This window comes from Thunnus albacares, chromosome 5 (genome assembly GCF_914725855.1).
Source record: "Thunnus albacares chromosome 5, fThuAlb1.1, whole genome shotgun sequence".
Classification (NCBI taxonomy): domain Eukaryota; kingdom Metazoa; phylum Chordata; class Actinopteri; order Scombriformes; family Scombridae; genus Thunnus; species Thunnus albacares.
In genome coordinates this window covers 11,757,434-11,775,820 of record NC_058110.1, presented here as the reverse complement: position 1 = coordinate 11,775,820, position 18,387 = coordinate 11,757,434, and the positions used below count along the sequence as shown (strand labels likewise).

General features: G+C 38.9%; 2 protein-coding genes across 2 annotated transcripts in view; one reads left to right on the top strand and one right to left on the bottom strand.

Annotated features, from left to right (window-relative positions):
• borcs6 (BLOC-1 related complex subunit 6) overlaps positions 1-18,387 on the bottom strand; it is a 72,266-nt gene that overhangs the window by 18,575 nt on the left and 35,304 nt on the right. The window lies entirely within an intron of this gene.
• Positions 1,894-10,027, top strand: LOC122982262 (deoxyribonuclease-2-beta-like). The gene is made up of 7 exons (XM_044351448.1): positions 1,894-1,985; positions 2,726-2,888; positions 5,084-5,162; positions 7,184-7,357; positions 7,445-7,630; positions 7,998-8,075; positions 10,020-10,027. Exons 1-7 carry the CDS (start codon positions 1,894-1,896, stop codon positions 10,025-10,027), a joined length of 780 nt encoding a protein of 259 aa, XP_044207383.1.

The window sequence follows — 18,387 nt, the reverse complement described above, 5'->3', positions numbered from 1 at the left end:
AAAGAAAACCAATTAGTGTATTGGTATTTATCACATAATATTCAATCTATTAAATTAATTTCACTTTGAATTGGCCAAAAACTAATGTGATTTCCACTTATCCCTCATTATGGGACAGACTTAAATGCACTTCTTGAGTATAATGTTTAAATCTGCTGCATCAAGTTTAAAGTTTAAGAGCTCTGAACGTGGGAATCATTGAGAGAGTATTGAGTGGTAAAATAATTATATTATCTTATGAATTTACATGATCAGCAATATTCTCTCCCCTTATTTGCAGCAACAGTGTTGCTTTTTGCTGTCATAATGTATTTATATTCTTCATAGCTCTCCATTATAATGACCCGTCCTTCCTGACTGAAGTACGACACGCGATCTGTCAATGTTGTGTGGAAGAAGAGTGAAATGACGCACCAAACGCCCCTTTTATGGGAATGCGTACAGAGCCTGAAGCGGCCTGCGTTAACAAAGAAAGTTGATAACCACCGTTGTGATACCACTTATCTCTGATTGCGAGTTTAGGGTTTGTCGAGCCAGCTCACACAAACAAAGCCTGGGTATGTTGAACTTGCTTCGTCGTCCAACCCTCTGGTGCAGCAGTGAGCGACACTCTGGGACAACAGAGAGCTGTTAGAAAAGGAGGAAGCATCACTCCTGCCTGAAACTGAGGCTGGAAACAGGTGATATGTTTTTTCTTCTTCTCCCCGATTGGTTTAGCGTGTTTAACCTTTCTTCCTCCAGACAGAAGGTTGATATCTGGTTCACAGGCAACATTTAAAAGTACTTCTACTACTACTGGACAGAAAAGAGCATCTCAGAAATACATCACAATTTCAGATGTTACATCAAAATCTAAAGATATGAGATGTATTTCACTTTAAACTGCAATGAGGAAAACTATACTGATAAAATACATATTTGTTCACATAAAATAAAAAAAAATAATTTCACAGTCCCAGTAAAAAAAAAAAATTTTGGACTCTTTAAAAATTGTCTTTAAAGGACGAGTTCAAACTTTTTCAAGTTTAATCAGTCAGGAGCCCAAATGAACATTAAAAAATGTTTGTCTTGCTGTAATCATTCTTCCTGTTCATACTGACCATTAATGCATTTAAAAGTTGATCTGAAACTAATATGAAGCTTCAGCATCCAGATGAGTCAAATCAAGTAGATATCTTTAAACGTTAGTCTTTTTAGTGCCAAAGTTCCTCTTTGTTACTATACTTCCACCGCAGCTCAACAAAGAGGGAATGTGATGCTAAAAAGACTGTAAATGTGGCAGATATCCACTTGATATGACTACCTCAGACTGAAAGCCTCATATAAGCTTCAGATCAACTTTTAAATACATTTTTGCACTAAATGACTGTGTGAACACGCTGTGGATTTTGGCCCCCATCACTTCCATTGAAAGCCTACTTTGTCTTTGTGGAAACCTTCATTGTACTAAGCCTCTCACTCTGATAAACATTTGAACTGACACATTTAATACCGGTAAAGCTTTGGAAGTGTTTTGTATTGTGTTGATATGAGAAGCTATTTGAAATTGAGCTTTTGGGCCGGGCTCTAAACATTGCAAAATTGTTGTTTTTAAGAAAAGTCACTCCAACATCGAACATTTTTGGCCACAAAAATCAGAAAAAAACTGAATGAAATCCTAGAGGGAGTGACTACGTGTCTTCAATGCTACTGGAGAACATGTTTTGGATTTAAAAGCTTCACCGCCTGGGCTGAAACACTGCATGGATAATGGACTTACGATGAAGGGTTTTCTTTGATGGCTTAGAAACATTTTAAATAAATTCAAAAAACAGAATCATGTCAAATTGGTGTTGCTTTGAAAATCAGAATGGAAGTGATCTAACGTGCAGTTTGTGTGTGTTTCAGGGAGTCATGTGGACAATCGTCCTGACTGTCGCTCTGCTCTGCTGCAGCTCTGAAGGCTCCGTGACCTGCCGGAACCAAAACAATGATGAAGTGGACTGGTGAGTGAAAGCCTTCAAACGTTACTGCGGTCAGGACTCTGATGCAGCTTTGTCTTCTTCATCTGCAACTGTGATGCGGTTAGACAGACCGCACTACACCGATACCACCATGTGTTAGAGAGGACAAATTACAGCTGAGTCAGTTGGTTGCAATCTGCAACCTCACCACTAGATGCCACTAAATCTTACACACTGGTCCTTTAAAATTACACAAATGTATCATTATAAATTGAGTTTAATTACATCATTGTATGTAAAATCTTGTATATTTAATCTATATTTTAAGTAATAAAATTATATACCACATATAAAATATTTGATTTACCTTTTCAAAATTCTGTTGTAAAACAGTCTTTTTATATTAAAAAAAAAAATCTAAATTTTCTGTTGAAAATTTTACATTTTATGGTAATTCACAATTACACATTTTTCATGTTATTTTACATAAGACGTGAATTCACAGTGTATTTTAGTAATTTTATTGACATTTTAATGTACAGTATTTTGATATACAGGAGAAATCTGTATTTTTACAGATTTTTCTTTTTTTTTTTTACGTTGAATTACTGGCTGGTTTTCAGCCAGTAATTCAAGCAAGATGGCCAGTCCAAGAAAGGAGATATTTTGGCTTCACTTTTGTGTCGTCCATCTTTATATGTCAATGTCTGAGCCAGACAGAAATATGGGAGCTGTGATGTCAGATCTGCAGACTGATTTCTCTCTTCCCTACTCATTATCAGGTACATCATATACAAGGTGCCCAGACTGCAAAGGGAGGGGTTTACTGGTCTGGAGTATCTCTACGTTGATCCGGCTGGACAGGAGCCAATGCAGGCCATCAACGACCCTAATGGTGTCATAGCAAACACCCTGCGGCCGCTCCTTATGCCCATCAGAAAAATGGTGAGAATCATGTTTAAACTACAGAAACTCTGTCTCTGTTTCCATGAAAAAGAAACCAAACTGTTTAGATCTGATTGTCTGGTTCTGATAATGAGTTGTCTTTGACCATAAGATGTAAATACGACACAATCAAGACTTTTTAAAATGGCATCATAATAACACATTGTGCTCTTCACACAGCAGCTGGACCACAGAGCAGCACAAACAAACATGAGAAGTTAATTACTGTGGAAAAACACATCAATAATATAAACTGACAACACATAAAGTCGGTCCACAGTATAGACATCGGTTCCCTCCACGCCAGTGTTTCCAGCTGTGGTTACGATCCCGTACAAGGAAAGAAGAGAAAAACATAAAAAGATATAACACCCTTCTCGGACTGCAGCTGAAATATTTATTTCACACGTCTAAATGACATCACAGAAGCTTCATATTCAGGATGGTGATGGAAAACAAATGTAATATTTATATTTTAGAGTTGTGAACTAAGCTACACAAAATTAAACCAGGTGAAAAATGAGCCACATACAGAGAGAGACTGGATTAAAATAACTGAGCAGCAGGTGATGTTACACTCAGACACAGATACAGTCTAGTGTTGATATACCAGTGCTGGAAAGTAACTAAGTACATTTACTCAAGTACTGTACTTAAGTACACTTTTGAGGTACTTGTACATTACTTGAGTATTTCCATTTGATGTTACTTTATACTTCCACTCCACTACATTTCAGAGGGAAATGTTGTACTTTCTACTCCACTACATTTATTTGACAGCTTTAGTTACTTTTCAGATGAAGATTTGACACAATGGATAATATAACAAGCTTCTAAAATACAACACATTGTTAAAGATGAAACAAGTGGTTTCCAACCTTTTTGGCTTTTGACATCTCAAAGTATTGTGTAGTCGGATGTCTATGAGTTGTTAACAGCTCCACCAAAACTTCTCACAAGGTTTCATTTCAATAAATGTACAAATGATCCAATATTTCACCAAAAATCAAAGATTAGAGGGAAAAGTCCAAAAACTGAAAACAGATTTGTGTATCAGAACTTTGTTTTTTCTTCTCTCCTCTCCCATTAATCATCTCGTGACCCCTCAGATTTATCTGGTGATCCTTTGGAAGGGCCCGACCTCTAGGTTGGGAACCACTGGACTAAACTAGCTAACTGTATATAAAGTAGTTGAAACTAGCTCCACTTCCAGCAGCTACAACAGTAACATGCTGCTCTAACACTGATGCTTCAGTATTAATAATCTAATGATGTCATATATAATAATATATCAGTCAGAGGAACCAAACCACTACTTTTACTGCAATACTACATCAAGACTACATGAAGAACATAATACTTATGTACTTTTACTGTGGTGGGATTTTTTCATGCAGGATTTACTTGTTATAGAGTATTTTTATATTGCTGTATTGGTACTTTTACTGCAGTAAAGTATCTGTGTACTTCTTCCACCTCTGGATTACATCACAGTCACAGTCAGCACCACAACATGCTGCCTTACAACCTTGTTAAATATTGAACATGATTCTTTATTTGTGGTAAAGTAGGCTTTAAAATGTCGCAGTATCATCAGGCCATCTGTGATCATGTTTCACATGAATTTATGCAACACAAGAGAAGAAGAGGGAGAGAAACGCTCCTCTCCCTCCTGCAGTGGTTCGACAGAAAGCTGACAGTGAATAAAAACTACAAACTTTCTAAACATATACGCAACAAGCTAAAAGCAAAATGTGTTTATTTTAATAGAAACTGTTGGAATTTTACTGCTGGCTACAGTAGATGACATGCTGTGTTGTTGCCCTCCTCAGATTGGCTGCATGCATCCTCACAATGTAAAACATGTTTGTAGAGTAAGTTCATTTAAATGCTGACTGTGTGAGGACACACAGGAGCCAGTTTCAGAGAGCGCTGCTGACACACAGATCACAAACACTGCCAGCATCCTCTTTCACAACCTGCAGATACATCTGACAGCTCCTACAGTCCTGTTGCACACTCATGCATGGGTCACAATTATGGGGTTTCTTTTGATTAGTTTAACACAAAATTAACACCAGAGGAAATGATGTCACATTGCTAGTTGCAGCTTGCATGTTGTAAATTTGGTCCTGACACACTAAGAAAAGCATGTTTCTCAAATGTTTCCTCTCTTCATTTTGCATCTTTCATAGCCAGAAAAATTTGGATTCATCAGCTACAGTGATCAACCTCCAGGATGCAGCGCTAACCCCAGGTTTGGCCACGGTAAAGGTAAGCAGAGAAAGCATCTCTCTCACAGAGAACATATCTTTGAGTTTCATCATGTCTTCAGCAAACACAGAGGAATGAACATCATATTTCTGAAACAAACAGGCTTCAAACACATCAGTCATGGTGTCATGAAATCAAACAATCAAACTTCTCTATCAGCTTGTTCATTAAATATGACAAATAGAGGAAATCTAGAAACAGACGGTCACACAGCACATGTCAGCAGTGTTAAATTAAACTGAAATAAAACAAGAAGTTGAGTGTTTGTGATGTTCAAACTAGAGCCCGAAAGATATTTTGGTTGGCTGATATTATTGGGCAGTGTTGGCTTATCCCAGATATATCATATTGGTATATTTGGTATATGTTGTCTGATATGCACCAATATTCTATTGATTTTTAACGTTATATGCCTATTATATAGGCAGCATTTTATGTGTAATTGATCCTTTCTCTTAGTTTCTCTTAGTTCAGGTTTTATATATATATATATATTGGGTGGATGGTTTAACCTTAACTGCAAAAAGTGGACTTAGTTGCAGAAGACCGCTACTGGCTTCCAGTAACTACAAGTGTTGTGGTGTTTACTGTTGCCATGACAATGAAGGTGGCCTAACTTTAAGGAAGTAGTAACTTTAACCCACACCACCTCTTTCTCTAACTTTGACAGAGTGATCATTTTAATCCAAACCATGATCTTTCCCACAGACCTTAACCACAGTGTTGTCACATCATAAAACATCATTATTGTTTAACAGTGATGTGCAGATTACTGCTGATAGAGGCGCCAGATTAGAAAACACTCCTATGTGTTGTTCTGGAGTCATATGATCAAACCACGTATCTGATTTAATCAATAGGTGAATTGACAGAAATTTTAAAAAATATTTGGATAATAAAGGTTGTCTTTCAAGTACAAATGTTTGATTTGATGAAGAATTGTCTTACGTTATAGTTAATTTAATGCTTTGACTTCCACATGAGTTCTAGAAATGTTTTCACCTTTCTTCACGAGCATTGTTCAGTATTTTCTGATGTTTTATTCACCAAACAACTGATTAATTAATGGTTTAAAAGTATCAGCAGATTAATCTATAATATTCATAATAATCATTTGTTGCAGCTCTAATAATGTTCATATACAACAACTAAATATGTTTATTATGAAACTTAATGCATCTTAAATTTTCTAGTAACATAATGAGGAAATGTAAAGTCAATAACATGTTCACTGTTTCATTAATTTGATGCCAAAATATCTGAACTTGCAGACAACGTCCACCAAGATAACAATGAGCCTCATTCATGATGTTTTCTAATAACTTAATCTGCTAATATAAACATCTGGTTCAGAAAATGACAGGAGGGTTAGAGTTCAGTTTGATATACAGCTAGAAACTATTATTAAATTAAGTTAACTGCCATTAATTGTAAAAAAGGATTGTTTGCCAACAAACTGAATATGATTTTACTTATTCAGTGTCAAAGCATTCAGATTTTTAAGATAATAGAGACAATGAATTCTGCTCTTTGTCTAAAAGTAGAAGCAGGGGTCTTACAGAAGATGAAGTGCTTTCAGTGTGAGTTTGAGCTCAGAGGATTTACACAGATCTGATAACTGCGAGCAGGAGAATCCCAAAGCAGCTTAAAAACTCCTCCTGACTGTTGGGACACTGAATAGTGATCAGATTTGTTTTGTGCTCTCTCAAATCTTTTGTCATCAATATACTTCCATGATGAAGCGTTTTAGTGACACCAGCTGGGGAAACAAATGAGTTGTAAATAAATGTGATTTGTAAGAGAGCGGGATGAGATGTGATGTAAACAGAGCAGGAGCCCTCTGACAGATGTGTGGAAGAATAAATTATAGTTCAGGAAAGTTTAGTACAAGAATTTATTAATTCAAAGACATCAGCGAATGGTTTTCTTATGCTCAGAGCGTGGAGTTGGCCTGGACCGTCAGCTTCTGTTTGGATTAATGGCATCAGATGAGCTGCTGTCTAACTGTTTATGTTCAACAGGAGTTGTGATGGTGGATAAAACCAGTACTGAAGCCCCTGGAGTCTGGCTCCTCCACAGCACACCTCAGTTCCCTTTCAGAAGAGATCAAAATAATTTCTGGCCTCCAAATGGAGAAAAACACGCTCAGACGTTTATGTGTGTAACATTCAAGTACAACCAGTTCGCATCTATAGGTAATGATCTCCAACTTAAAACTTCATGTTTGCAATCTTATTGGATGAACTAAATATTATTTTAAACATGTTGTGTTATATTTTCAGGTAAACACCTGCAGTACATCGGAGCTTTCCCATTTGAATATTATATTCCATCAGACTTTCATCAAGAACTTATAGACGCTACAAACTGGGTTCAAGTTACTCCGCCCAAGCCCTCTCAGCCACTGAAATCAAGAGGAGGTCAAGAGTTTTACAGCTTTGCTAAACAAAAGTCAGAGGATCCAGAAGGTGAGATATCTTCATGATGGCTTCAATCACTTTAGCTAATGTAGAAAATCATATGTCCCAAAGCAAAGTTAGTTTCAGTTTGACCCAGAGAGACCGCTTCAAATGTCTTGTTTTGTCTGACCAACTGTCCAAAGCACAAAGAGATTCAGTTACCACCAAAGAAGACAAATAAAACCATAACATCATCATATTTGAGAAGCTGGAAGCAGCAAATGTTTGACATTTTATGCCTGTAAAATAACCAAAACAATTATTCAATTATCAAAACAGATGCTGATTAATTTTGTCAGTGGTTGCAGCTCTTGTGTGGTGTGTGATGTCAGTGGACTGTCTGTGTAACATGGCTGCTGTGTTGTTGTTCTTGCAGTTGGAGATCTGTACGTCACTATTGCAAAGGAAGTCCACAGTAATTTGAAGGCCCAGACGTGGGGCTGCCAGAAAGACTGTGATGTTTCCTACTGCAAAAAGAATCAATATCAAGTGCTCAATATTATAGCTGTGACTGGCTGGGACACTACAAATGATCATTCCAAGTGGTGTGTAGCTACAGATAATAATCTGCCGTGGATCTGCATCGGTGATGTAAACAGAGCAAAGACACAGTACAAGAGGGGTGGGGGTGCACTGTGCTTTAAAAAAGATCAGACAAAAGACATATTTCAAAATCTTATTGAAAAATTTGAGAGTTGCGCACGAGACAGAACAATGGGCATACTGGTTGACACCAGTATGTGTGACACAGTGCTTCCTGTGGAACAAGAGGTTTGCCGTGGGGGCAATCTGTACCAAGGTTGGAAGGAGGGAGGGGAGGGCTTCCCAGCTGAGTCACCAAGCCATTAGATTTATACACTAGAGGACTTTGAAAAGACTTTTAAAAGACTTAAGTCTGACATCCTCTCATGTCTAAAACAAAACAATGTGTCATAAGTCACTGAGTTTAGTTACAGACTAAGATCTTGCAAAGACTGGGGATCTTGCAGAGTCACTATTTGCAAGACTACAGCTAAATTCATTTTTCCCATCCTGCTCCTGGTGAAATTTATAAACAGAAGCTGCCCTCGTGTGTGCAGTGGTTTGTTCTGAAAAACCAGCCAAAAAGAAAATGTAAATTAATTCATTCATTCAGTTATTACTGAACAACAACTGTGAAGAGAAACAACAGACACTACACACTGATTGTTCCTGTTATTAACTCATTTTCATTAAACAACCTTTTTATTTTCCAAGTGGTGTCTAGGTAACGTTTCTTAGATCATATCAGCTAAGACAATCACATTTCAAAAGGTGTCGTCCTGTACTTGAAAAATGAACAGAGCACTTTCAGCTGCTGTATGTTGGAGTATTTCTGTTTGAAAAGCCCGTAAACTGCATGAAATACAGTAGAAACAGCAGCAGCCTGGATAATTATACAAAGGCAGAAAGTCACAGGTTTAACTCCTCCAACTGGCCTGAAACCACGTGTAAAAAAGTAGTAAATACACTGCAGACACACAGCAGCTGACAGAAAGGGGAGGTCATGCCATGAGCTTCAAAGTTTCATCGTGACCATCAAGCAAATCATGTTTAATTAGGAATTTAGTTTTAAAACACGCACACAAAAGGCAACCATCTACTGCATACTGCTGTTAGAAACTGAGTACAATTAGCTGATAATCATCCTGACCAGCCACCATCAGTAATCAATACACACACACATTATTAGAGTGTAAACCATTAGGGATGTTCTTAATTACTTTATTATTATTTATTTAATTTTGACCGATTAATACTTTCAGTTAAACAATTAAAGCTGGAGTGCGGAGCTTTTGTCTCCCCCTTCTGGCAGTGAGAGTAAAAGAAGGTGCTTGTCTGTGATTGGCTGAGACAGGCATGCAGCTCACTCTTATCTGCACGCTGAATAACAGACACACAGAGAGGGCTGGTAAGAACGGATATGTTTTGACAGTCCACCGGCCCAAAAACATGGCATTTGTCCCAGTATACCGTATGGCTAATACACCACTGGCCATAACCTACTGTTGTGGCTGTAAAATGGCAGATAAATTGCTTTGAGCGTCACACAAACTTCGAGGTTGAGGTCTGAAAAATGTGACCACAACTTTCCGTTTTGTTAACCTGTTGGCTGTTTTTGATCATGAATAAGCCGGGAGCAGAGGAGGAGGAGGAGGTTTTCGTTTCAAGGCTCTCGCCACCAGAGGATTCAATGTGTGTTTTTTGTTCGTTAATCTGTTCATACATTAGAAAGTCTGGCTACAATTTGCTATTATTTTAATAAGTTATAAAATATTTTCCTACACGTGAGATCAAGGCTATTATGCCAGTTATACAGTGCACTCGGCACCGGAGGATTCAATGTATGTTTTCGTTTTGTTAATCTGTTTCTGTTCAGGCATGTGATGATGTGACAATGTGTTAATCCTCATGTTCTGTTGTTGTTTATTCTGCTATTTACACTGTAAAAACCTTACTGTGATTTTTACACTAATTAACTGGCAACAATTGACAAGTAACTTACTGTAATTTATTTTACAGTAAGTTACTTGTCAATTGCTGCCAGTTAATAACTATAAATAAAAACACAGTAAATTTACTGTAAAATAAATCACAGTAAGTTTACTGTATTTTTATTTACAGTAGCAATATTGTAACTGTAAAATGAAACATAGTAATTTAATGGTACTGTACTTAAAATCACAGTAAGGAAATCATAACTGTAAAATGAAACAGTAATATAATGATACTGTATCTACTATTTGAGTAGCTGTAAGCAGCTGTAAAATAAAATACAGTAATTTTCTGTTGCTGTGTATTGGGTTATAGCACCAGACGTTTTGTGGTAAATTAGATTACAGTTATTTATGTAATGCTGTAAACTTTCAAACCACACGTTTAAATTTCATTAAATGAGTGCAGAACCAACTCTTTAAATGACAATTATTTATTAACTGTTGAACAGCAACTACTACATTTTACTTATTACCTGTTTTAATTGTGCACAGGGATTGTGCACCATGTTTACAGAAATCTAATGGCCCTCTTCCATATTGCAGAAATACCTGCACTGAATAGTGAACTGCAGCAATAATATCTGTGGTTCACAGTGCAGATGGTTTTCCTTCAGACAAGACAGCAGAACAAAAAAACTGTAGTAAAAGAGCCTGTTGCCTGCAGCTCTTCGTATACAAGCTCACTGTGGCTGTTTCCTCTTTTACACATCCTCCTTTGCAATATATAAAACTGATCTGCTGAACAAACAGTACAAAACATTTTGCTGTTTAGACCAATGTTTAGTGACCAATAGTGCAGTCTGTTTTGCATTTCTTGTACATGCTTCATAATAAAAGCCATGCAGTGGTACACCAGTGAGAAGCTTTTAATGTGAAGTAGCAACAGCAGGAAATATTTGGACTGCATGAGCTTACTTAACACAGCCTAATTTAACACAGTAAATAAGAATATAGTAAATTAGAATATTTTCTTTTCAGTGTTTCCAGTTCTTATGATTTCTGAAAACATTCTACCATGTCTGTCCTCTAAATATCATTCTGTCATAAAGTTTTAAACTGTATATATTACAAAAATTAGCAAATATTACAAAGACAAAGTTAAAAATCCAATATGTAAAAAGCTTGTTTAAATCTGTAGCCACAGTTAAACAAGTCCTCACGAAAAATAATACTGATGTCACTTCTTAAGCCCACTACAACTTAAAAAAAAAATCAAATCACTGAACTTGATATAAATATATATATAATATAAAAGGACGGAGTTCTCCATGCACAGCCAGTATTTTCAGTCAGCTGCTGGTCGGTTGCAGGAACATGTAAGGTGAAAATCAAAATTAACCACGGCACACTGAGATGGCTTTACTTTGACTTCATTAGGAGCGAACAACGCGTTTCGCCTGTAGCTTCTTCAGGTTCGCTCAGTACAACTGCATGAGTACTCGTCGGTGTGATACATCTGAGTCACATGACTAATTTTCACAGTTTTCATTTTTTCAAAGTGAACATTTTACAAAGGGCATGACAATAAAAATACATATTGCATAAAACATGACATGATTAATGTTACACGAAGTTACAAGAATTACACCATTTTACATAATTAAACTTCACTAGAAAGACTAGTGTGTTCACTGCTGTATTTTTCTACAGTATCATGTTGATTAATGTGTTTTTAGGCCTAATCACAGTATTGTACTGTAAGAATATTCACAGTAATAAACTGTGCAGAAACACAGTAAATTACTGTGGTAACAATTTCCTTGAAATGTTCAGAGTAATTTGCAGGTATTTCATGGTTAATTTCTAGCACATTTTACAGAGAGGGTGGTGCAATTTGTTACAATTTTTTTTTTTAATGGAAAAAAGTGTTAAGTTGGTTTAGCTGATAAGTACAAACTCACTATATTTGGGTTCCTAGTTGTTAATTAGCAAAAAGTCTTAATAAATTACTGAAAATACTTAATACTAAAGTACTGGCATATTATTACTGGCACTAAACATATCGTGAGATGCTCATATAAAGTGCTATTATCACCTTAGACTGTAAGTTACATGGGAGAACAACTCTACACACAGAGATAGTGGTGAGCTGTAGTTGTATTACACAGAAGACAGAACAGTATCACACATGCAGAATAGTAAAGTGTGAGTTAAAGCTTCATTACCAAGGCTGACCCTCTACTTGAGCTGCTGGAGAGGTACCGAGATGTGCTAAGGTCACCTGCTGCTCAGGTGATGTGGAGTGTGTGGCCTGTCTGCTTAAGAGTAGATGTCATGATAAGTGTATAAAATTCGCTTCTCACAACACACCTCAGTCTCACTGTCTTCAGACAAATGGAACAAATCTGTGTACAGCACTCTGTTGACAACTATCAAAAACTACAGTAATATCTGCTCTACAGCATGCAACTCTAAAACTCAACTGATAGAGTACCAACTTCTGCTTACTACCCACAAACTCTATCAAAAGGGCTTCTCTGACACCAACACATGCACACATTGCATTAGATGAGTATTGACTTCAACATCCTCCTCTGTTCCTCTGGTTTGCTCCAATAGGACACATGCTGACACAACTGCAACCCTTTATGCTTGTAGCTTTAACTGCTGCAAAGAAGACCATACTGTTGAAATGGAAAGACAGGATGAAAATGTTCTTAACATACTAACAGAACATTCCTGTCTTGAAGAATTATAATCTTATCTCACGCTGTCAGCCGTACAGCAGTGTTGCCAGATCTTGCAGGAGAAACAAGCAGGTCTATGGAAACAAGCCCAAAAGAAGCAACTTGGCTCACCAAAAAAAAAAGCCCAAAACAGGAGACCTTATCTATATGTATGAATTTATTTTGCTTTTCATAAGCAACCATTTCAATACTAATGTAACCTGTAATTTTTCATTTTTCTTTTTAACTCTAAAGTGTTGAACAAAACCAACTGGCCAACAAAAAAGTGGAACTGGTGGTTGCTGGGTCGGGAATCAAACCCGGGCTGCTTGGCAAACACGGCAACTGTGCCCTACAGTATAACACACTCCAAACTGTAAATCTTTGTACAACATAATGTGCCACAATCTCTATCTCATTTCTACATTTTATATCTGAAATAACCAGCTTTATCACCTGTGTACCCAGTCCCTGTGTTGTCCTAGTAATTAAGTATTAATAAAAAAATAAACAAAATAAAATAATAAAGAGGAGAGAAAAAGAAGGAAGAGGAATGTGAGAAACAGTTAAGGGGAGGAGGTGGAGAGGAAGACAAGAGGATGAGAGTGATGGAGAGTCCACCTGATCGTCTTTTGAGGACCGACTGATATCATTGGTGAACGGAGAGAGAGAGAGCGGGGTGGGGTGGAGGGGAGAAGGGAGTAAGAGAGGGGAGGAGGGCGAGTAAAGGGAGTAACGGTTGTCTCCATGGTGAAGCAGTGGTCGTCATGGTTACCCACAGAGCCCGGGTCAGCGGTTCCAGGAATGTGCATGCTGTTTGCACACACACGCACACACGTGCATACAAACACATGCACACACACACACATGCACACAAACAAATGCACACACATATATACACTGGTCATTATTTTCTCTCCCTCTGTTGTATGTGTGTGTGTGTGATGACAGATGAGCCCTGTTGTCAGAGTCACCAAGAGATGTGAATGTCTACAGAAGGTAAGAAAAGAGGTGTGTGTCAGAATGAAAAAGAGGCATAGAGTGTGTATTATTTAATCTTTTTTTACTTCCTTTGAAGACTACAAATACATGTTTGCATCTGGTGAATGTGGTTGAGTGTGTTTTTTGTCCGTGTAGGTGTGTGTGGCCGGGTCAAATAGGGTCATAGCAAGGAGGGGTGACAAGACAACTGTGACTCAACTGAAGCTGCCACATGCAGGCGCCTTGCTGTTTGTGTATGTTTTCGTGAGTGTGTGTGTGTGTGTGTGTGTTAAACACAGCACGGAGCACAAGTTAACCAACATGCACTGCTGTGCTGCCATTTCTGTATCAAAAAACATCCAAATCTTTTTGCGAGTCGTGGTTTAACACACGCAGACATACACACACACAACCTTACACACATGTCTCCGCCTCCAGACACGCTCACCCATGCACAAAATCAGAAGTTCAAGCAAGAAATTCACTCACTATTTTCCCAGCGTCTTTCCACTACATTTAGGTTTCAACCACGATTCACATGGTTACCATGACACACAGACATGCCACCAACATTTCACACCACACTGCTCTAACGTGCTCTAATGTGTTTGGATGCATGTGCAGTTTTGTATCTTATTGATGTGCCTCCCGTTTGAAATAGTAGTTACCTGGATGTAATACCAGTTCTGTGAGTACCTGCGTAGCCCTCTAACAGGCTTTGCTATTGGTTTACCCTCCGAGGCTCCGCCTCGACACCCTGAGAACAGATCTTTACTCACTGCCCAATCAGGGGCTAGCAGGTGCATAGCGCCCTCCCCCTAGAAAACCCTAGCACGCTTGCTGCTCAGCTCCCTTTGAAACTCAGCAAAGAACTGGGGCCAGCTAGGCTTGTAGTTAGAGGGCTACACATGCACTCATCGAACTGGAGTTACATCCAGATAACTACCATTTCTTTGTCTTACGTGCTCCGCCCTCTAATGGGCCTCGCTATTTGTTAAAACCTAAAGTGAAGGCTGTTAGGGATCAGATGTACTGGGCCCAAACTAACGTTAGTCTGAACCCAGCCACACCAAAAAACAGCAGCAGTTCAACGGTCAAGCACCGCCTGCTGGAGGGTCTCACACTGGACTGCAAAAGCCAGTAAGAGCAGGACATTATCAAAAGCACCACAGTAGTCTGCTCCAGATGAGTTTCCCCTGACAGTGCACCAAGCACTGAATGAGAAATCGAACCAGCAGTCATGTCCCTGAGACACAACTGCACAAAGGTCAAAGTTGAAGACCACAAGGCAGCCAAACAGATGTCCTCACTCAGACACCCCCGAACTACACCATCGAGGATGCGACACCCCCAGTGGATTATGCCATCAAGCCCGCTGGGGGAGGGTGATCCACTGCTTCATCACTCCACCGGTCACAGACATGTGGCAGACAAATAGCTGGTCGGACTTCCTGAAAACCGCTGTGTGCTCCACATAATAGCTGAGCGTGTGCACAGGACACAGATTATGAAGACGCTCCTCCTCCCCATTGACGTGAGGAGGGGGGAAGAAAGCCCTCAAGCGGTTTGGTCAGAATAAGTAAAGCGGCCAAGCCCATCGCCCTTCCGAAAAGGACTGGGAAGTGGCTAGTGCTAGCAGTGATGCCACCGCATCCCTCGCTTCGTCCTGCAGTGAGCCGATAGCGGAGGATGGCAGGGAAAACTTCCTGTTGGGGCTAGGCAAGACCTTCACTTCTCGTAGAACTCATAGAAGAAAAAATACTCACCTGCGGGGAGATTTGACCAGAAAATCACTGCCACAATTATGTTAACCATCTTTCCTTGGAGCTGTAAGGTTAGCCAGGATACGATGAACCCGGTCCTCACCTCCTGTGTCACACACAGTGACAGGAATGGCTGGGCCAACATGGTGCTCACATATGTGAGGAACGGTGGCGGACAGCCAGCCAATGTGCCTTGAATATCCTATTGGCTGAGCAGGTCTGGCACACCGCTGTCCCCCTGTAATCACTTGCTGAGGAAGCAGCCACTGTTCTAGGCCACAGACAGGTTCGCTCTGAAACCTGCCCGGCTGCTGTAGTGTCTTGGTTGCCATTTTGTGTTAGGATGCCATCTTGAGTTGGGGCAGAGTCAAAATGGCGGCAGCTACCAGCACTGGCAGTGCTAACAGAGCTAACAGTGTAAGCAGGGCTGTTAACGACTCAACTTGGGCTTTTTACTCACTGGGGCAACATGTGGGGGAACAGGGACGGCTTTGCTTTGCTTCCACAACAACATCAAATCGCCACTATGGGTTGGGATGGCGTTATTAGCAGCACCACTTACCTGCACATGTCCTACCCAAGACACGCACAGCGTGGAGTGGTGGTTCTCTCTCCCTACCATCCACCTCACTCTGCCATCTGTACTGTCTGACTGACTGACAAGTGGTCGCTGATCTGATAGGTAGCTTTTGAGGAAACCCCTTGACACAAAATGGGAAACCCTGTGAAAGCTCTGATGCTCACAAGTTCTTACATTTCCTCATTTAAGCCTATGTTCTCTACAGCAACAAAGAAAAGGTGTTTTACTCATTGTTTGAATTATTTAAGTCAAGTCAAGTCAAATTTATTTATATAGCACATTTCATGCGGCAAGCGTAAACTCAATGTGCTTAAAAACAAATAAAGATCATACATAACAAATATATTACATTAACATAACATATATAAAACAAATAAGATAAAACATAAAATAAGATGTTACATAAATAAAAACATAAAAACATATAAGACAGTATAGATAAAAAGAAAAAGAAGAAGGTTTCACCCATTAACCTAACTAAAAGCTTGTGAAAAAAGATATGTTTTTAGTCTGCTTTTAAAGGAAGACACTGTTGTAACAGACCTGAGTTCATGTGGTAGAGAATTCCAAAGACTAGGACCATAATGGCTGAAGGCACCATGAGCTGATTTAGTATTTATTCTAGGTATGGTGAGGAGACCTTTATTTGATGATCTCAAGGGTCTATCTGGCATGTATTCGGAGAGCATGTCAACAACATAGGTGGGAGCTAGGCCGTTCATAGCTTTAAAAACCATAAGAAGTATTTTAAAATCAATTCTTTGCTTTACTGGGAGCCAGTGAAGAGAGATTAAAACAAGAGTGATGGGTTCACACCCTCTGATTTTGGTTAATACTGGATAAGCTGGAGTTTATTTGCTTTGCCAGTCCAGCAAAGAGTCCATTACAATAGTCTAGTTGACTGGAAATGAATGCATGAACCAACCTTTCAGAATCAGACTGTGACAGGAAAGATCTAATTTTGGATATATTTCTAAGATGATAAAAATCAGTCTTAGAGATACTGGAAATGTGCTTCTGAAAGTTAAGATCAGCATCCAAGATCACACCCAAGTTTTTGACATGATCACAGGGTTTTACTGATAGGGGAGTTAACAAAGAGTTAATCTGGTGCCTCAAAGCCTTCGGACCTGCTGAAAGAATCTCCGTTTTGTCTTCATTTAACTGCAAGAAATTTTTGGCCATCCAATATTTAACTGGGTTAAGGTGGTTGGCAGAAACAGATATGTATAACTGTGTGTCGTCAGCATAGAAGTGATATGATATGTTGTATTGTTGAATGATGGACCCAAATGGGAGCATATACAAATTAAACAGTAGAGGGCCAAGAATTGACCCTTGAGGGACTCCATATGGAACGCTGACTACATCTGATTCAGAGTTACCAACAGCAACAGAAAAAGACCTACCATAAGGTAAGAGGAAAGCCAGTTAAGAACAGTGCCTCTAAGGCCTAAACAGTTCAAGGCGCTTAAGAAGTATCACATGGTCAACCGTATCAAAGGCTGCACTGAGGTCGAGAAGTACTAAGACAGTAACTTTGTAGTTGTCAGAGCTAATTTTAAGATCATTCACAACTCTGACCAGGGCCGTTTCTGCACTGTGGTTAACTCTAAAACCAGAATGATAAACATCAAAGAAATTGTTATGACAGATACATGTGTAATTGTTGATATACAACCTTTTCAAGAATTTTCCCCAGGAATGGTAGGTTTGAGATTGGTCTATAGTTCTCTAGGACAAATGGATCAAGATTGCTCTTCTTTAACAGTGGTGTAACAATAGCATGTTTGAGAGCTGTGGGGAAGATTCCAGAGAGTAGAGAGGTATTAACAATTTCAAGGACATCATTAACCAAACAGTTGAGAAGACTTTTAAACAACTTGGTGGGCATTGGGTCAAGAGCACATGTAGCAGAGCTTAACTGTTGTACTACTTCTTGCAGTTCATAACTTTGAATGGGAGCGAAGTTGGAGAGGGTGATGGCAGAATGGCACTGAGTGGAAGAAGAGAAGTCACTCACACCAGCAGAAGCCATGATTTTGCTTCGAAGGTTAATAATCTTGGATTTAAAATATGAGGCAAATTCGTTGCATTTTTGTGAAGAGTGGAGTTCAGCAGGTATTGGTCTGAAGGGATTGACCAGTTTATCAATTGTGCTGAACAGAAACTTATAGTTATTGAGATTTTCACTAATAATTTGAGAAAAGTAATGCTGTCTAGATGTTTTTATTTCTTTTTTATATTTACTGAGCAGGTC

What these genes read in the sequence shown, in the direction of transcription:
- LOC122982262 (XM_044351448.1), top strand. Translation starts at nt 1,894, where the DNA reads ATGTGGACAATCGTCCTGACTGTCGCTCTGCTCTGCTGCAGCTCTGAA. An exon ending in TTATGCCCATCAGAAAAATG is followed by an intron (nt 2,889 to 5,083) that starts GTGAGAATCATG and finishes CATCTTTCATAG; the next exon opens with CCAGAAAAATTTGGATTCAT. An exon ending in CAGGTTTGGCCACGGTAAAG is followed by an intron (nt 5,163 to 7,183) that starts GTAAGCAGAGAA and finishes TATGTTCAACAG; the next exon opens with GAGTTGTGATGGTGGATAAA.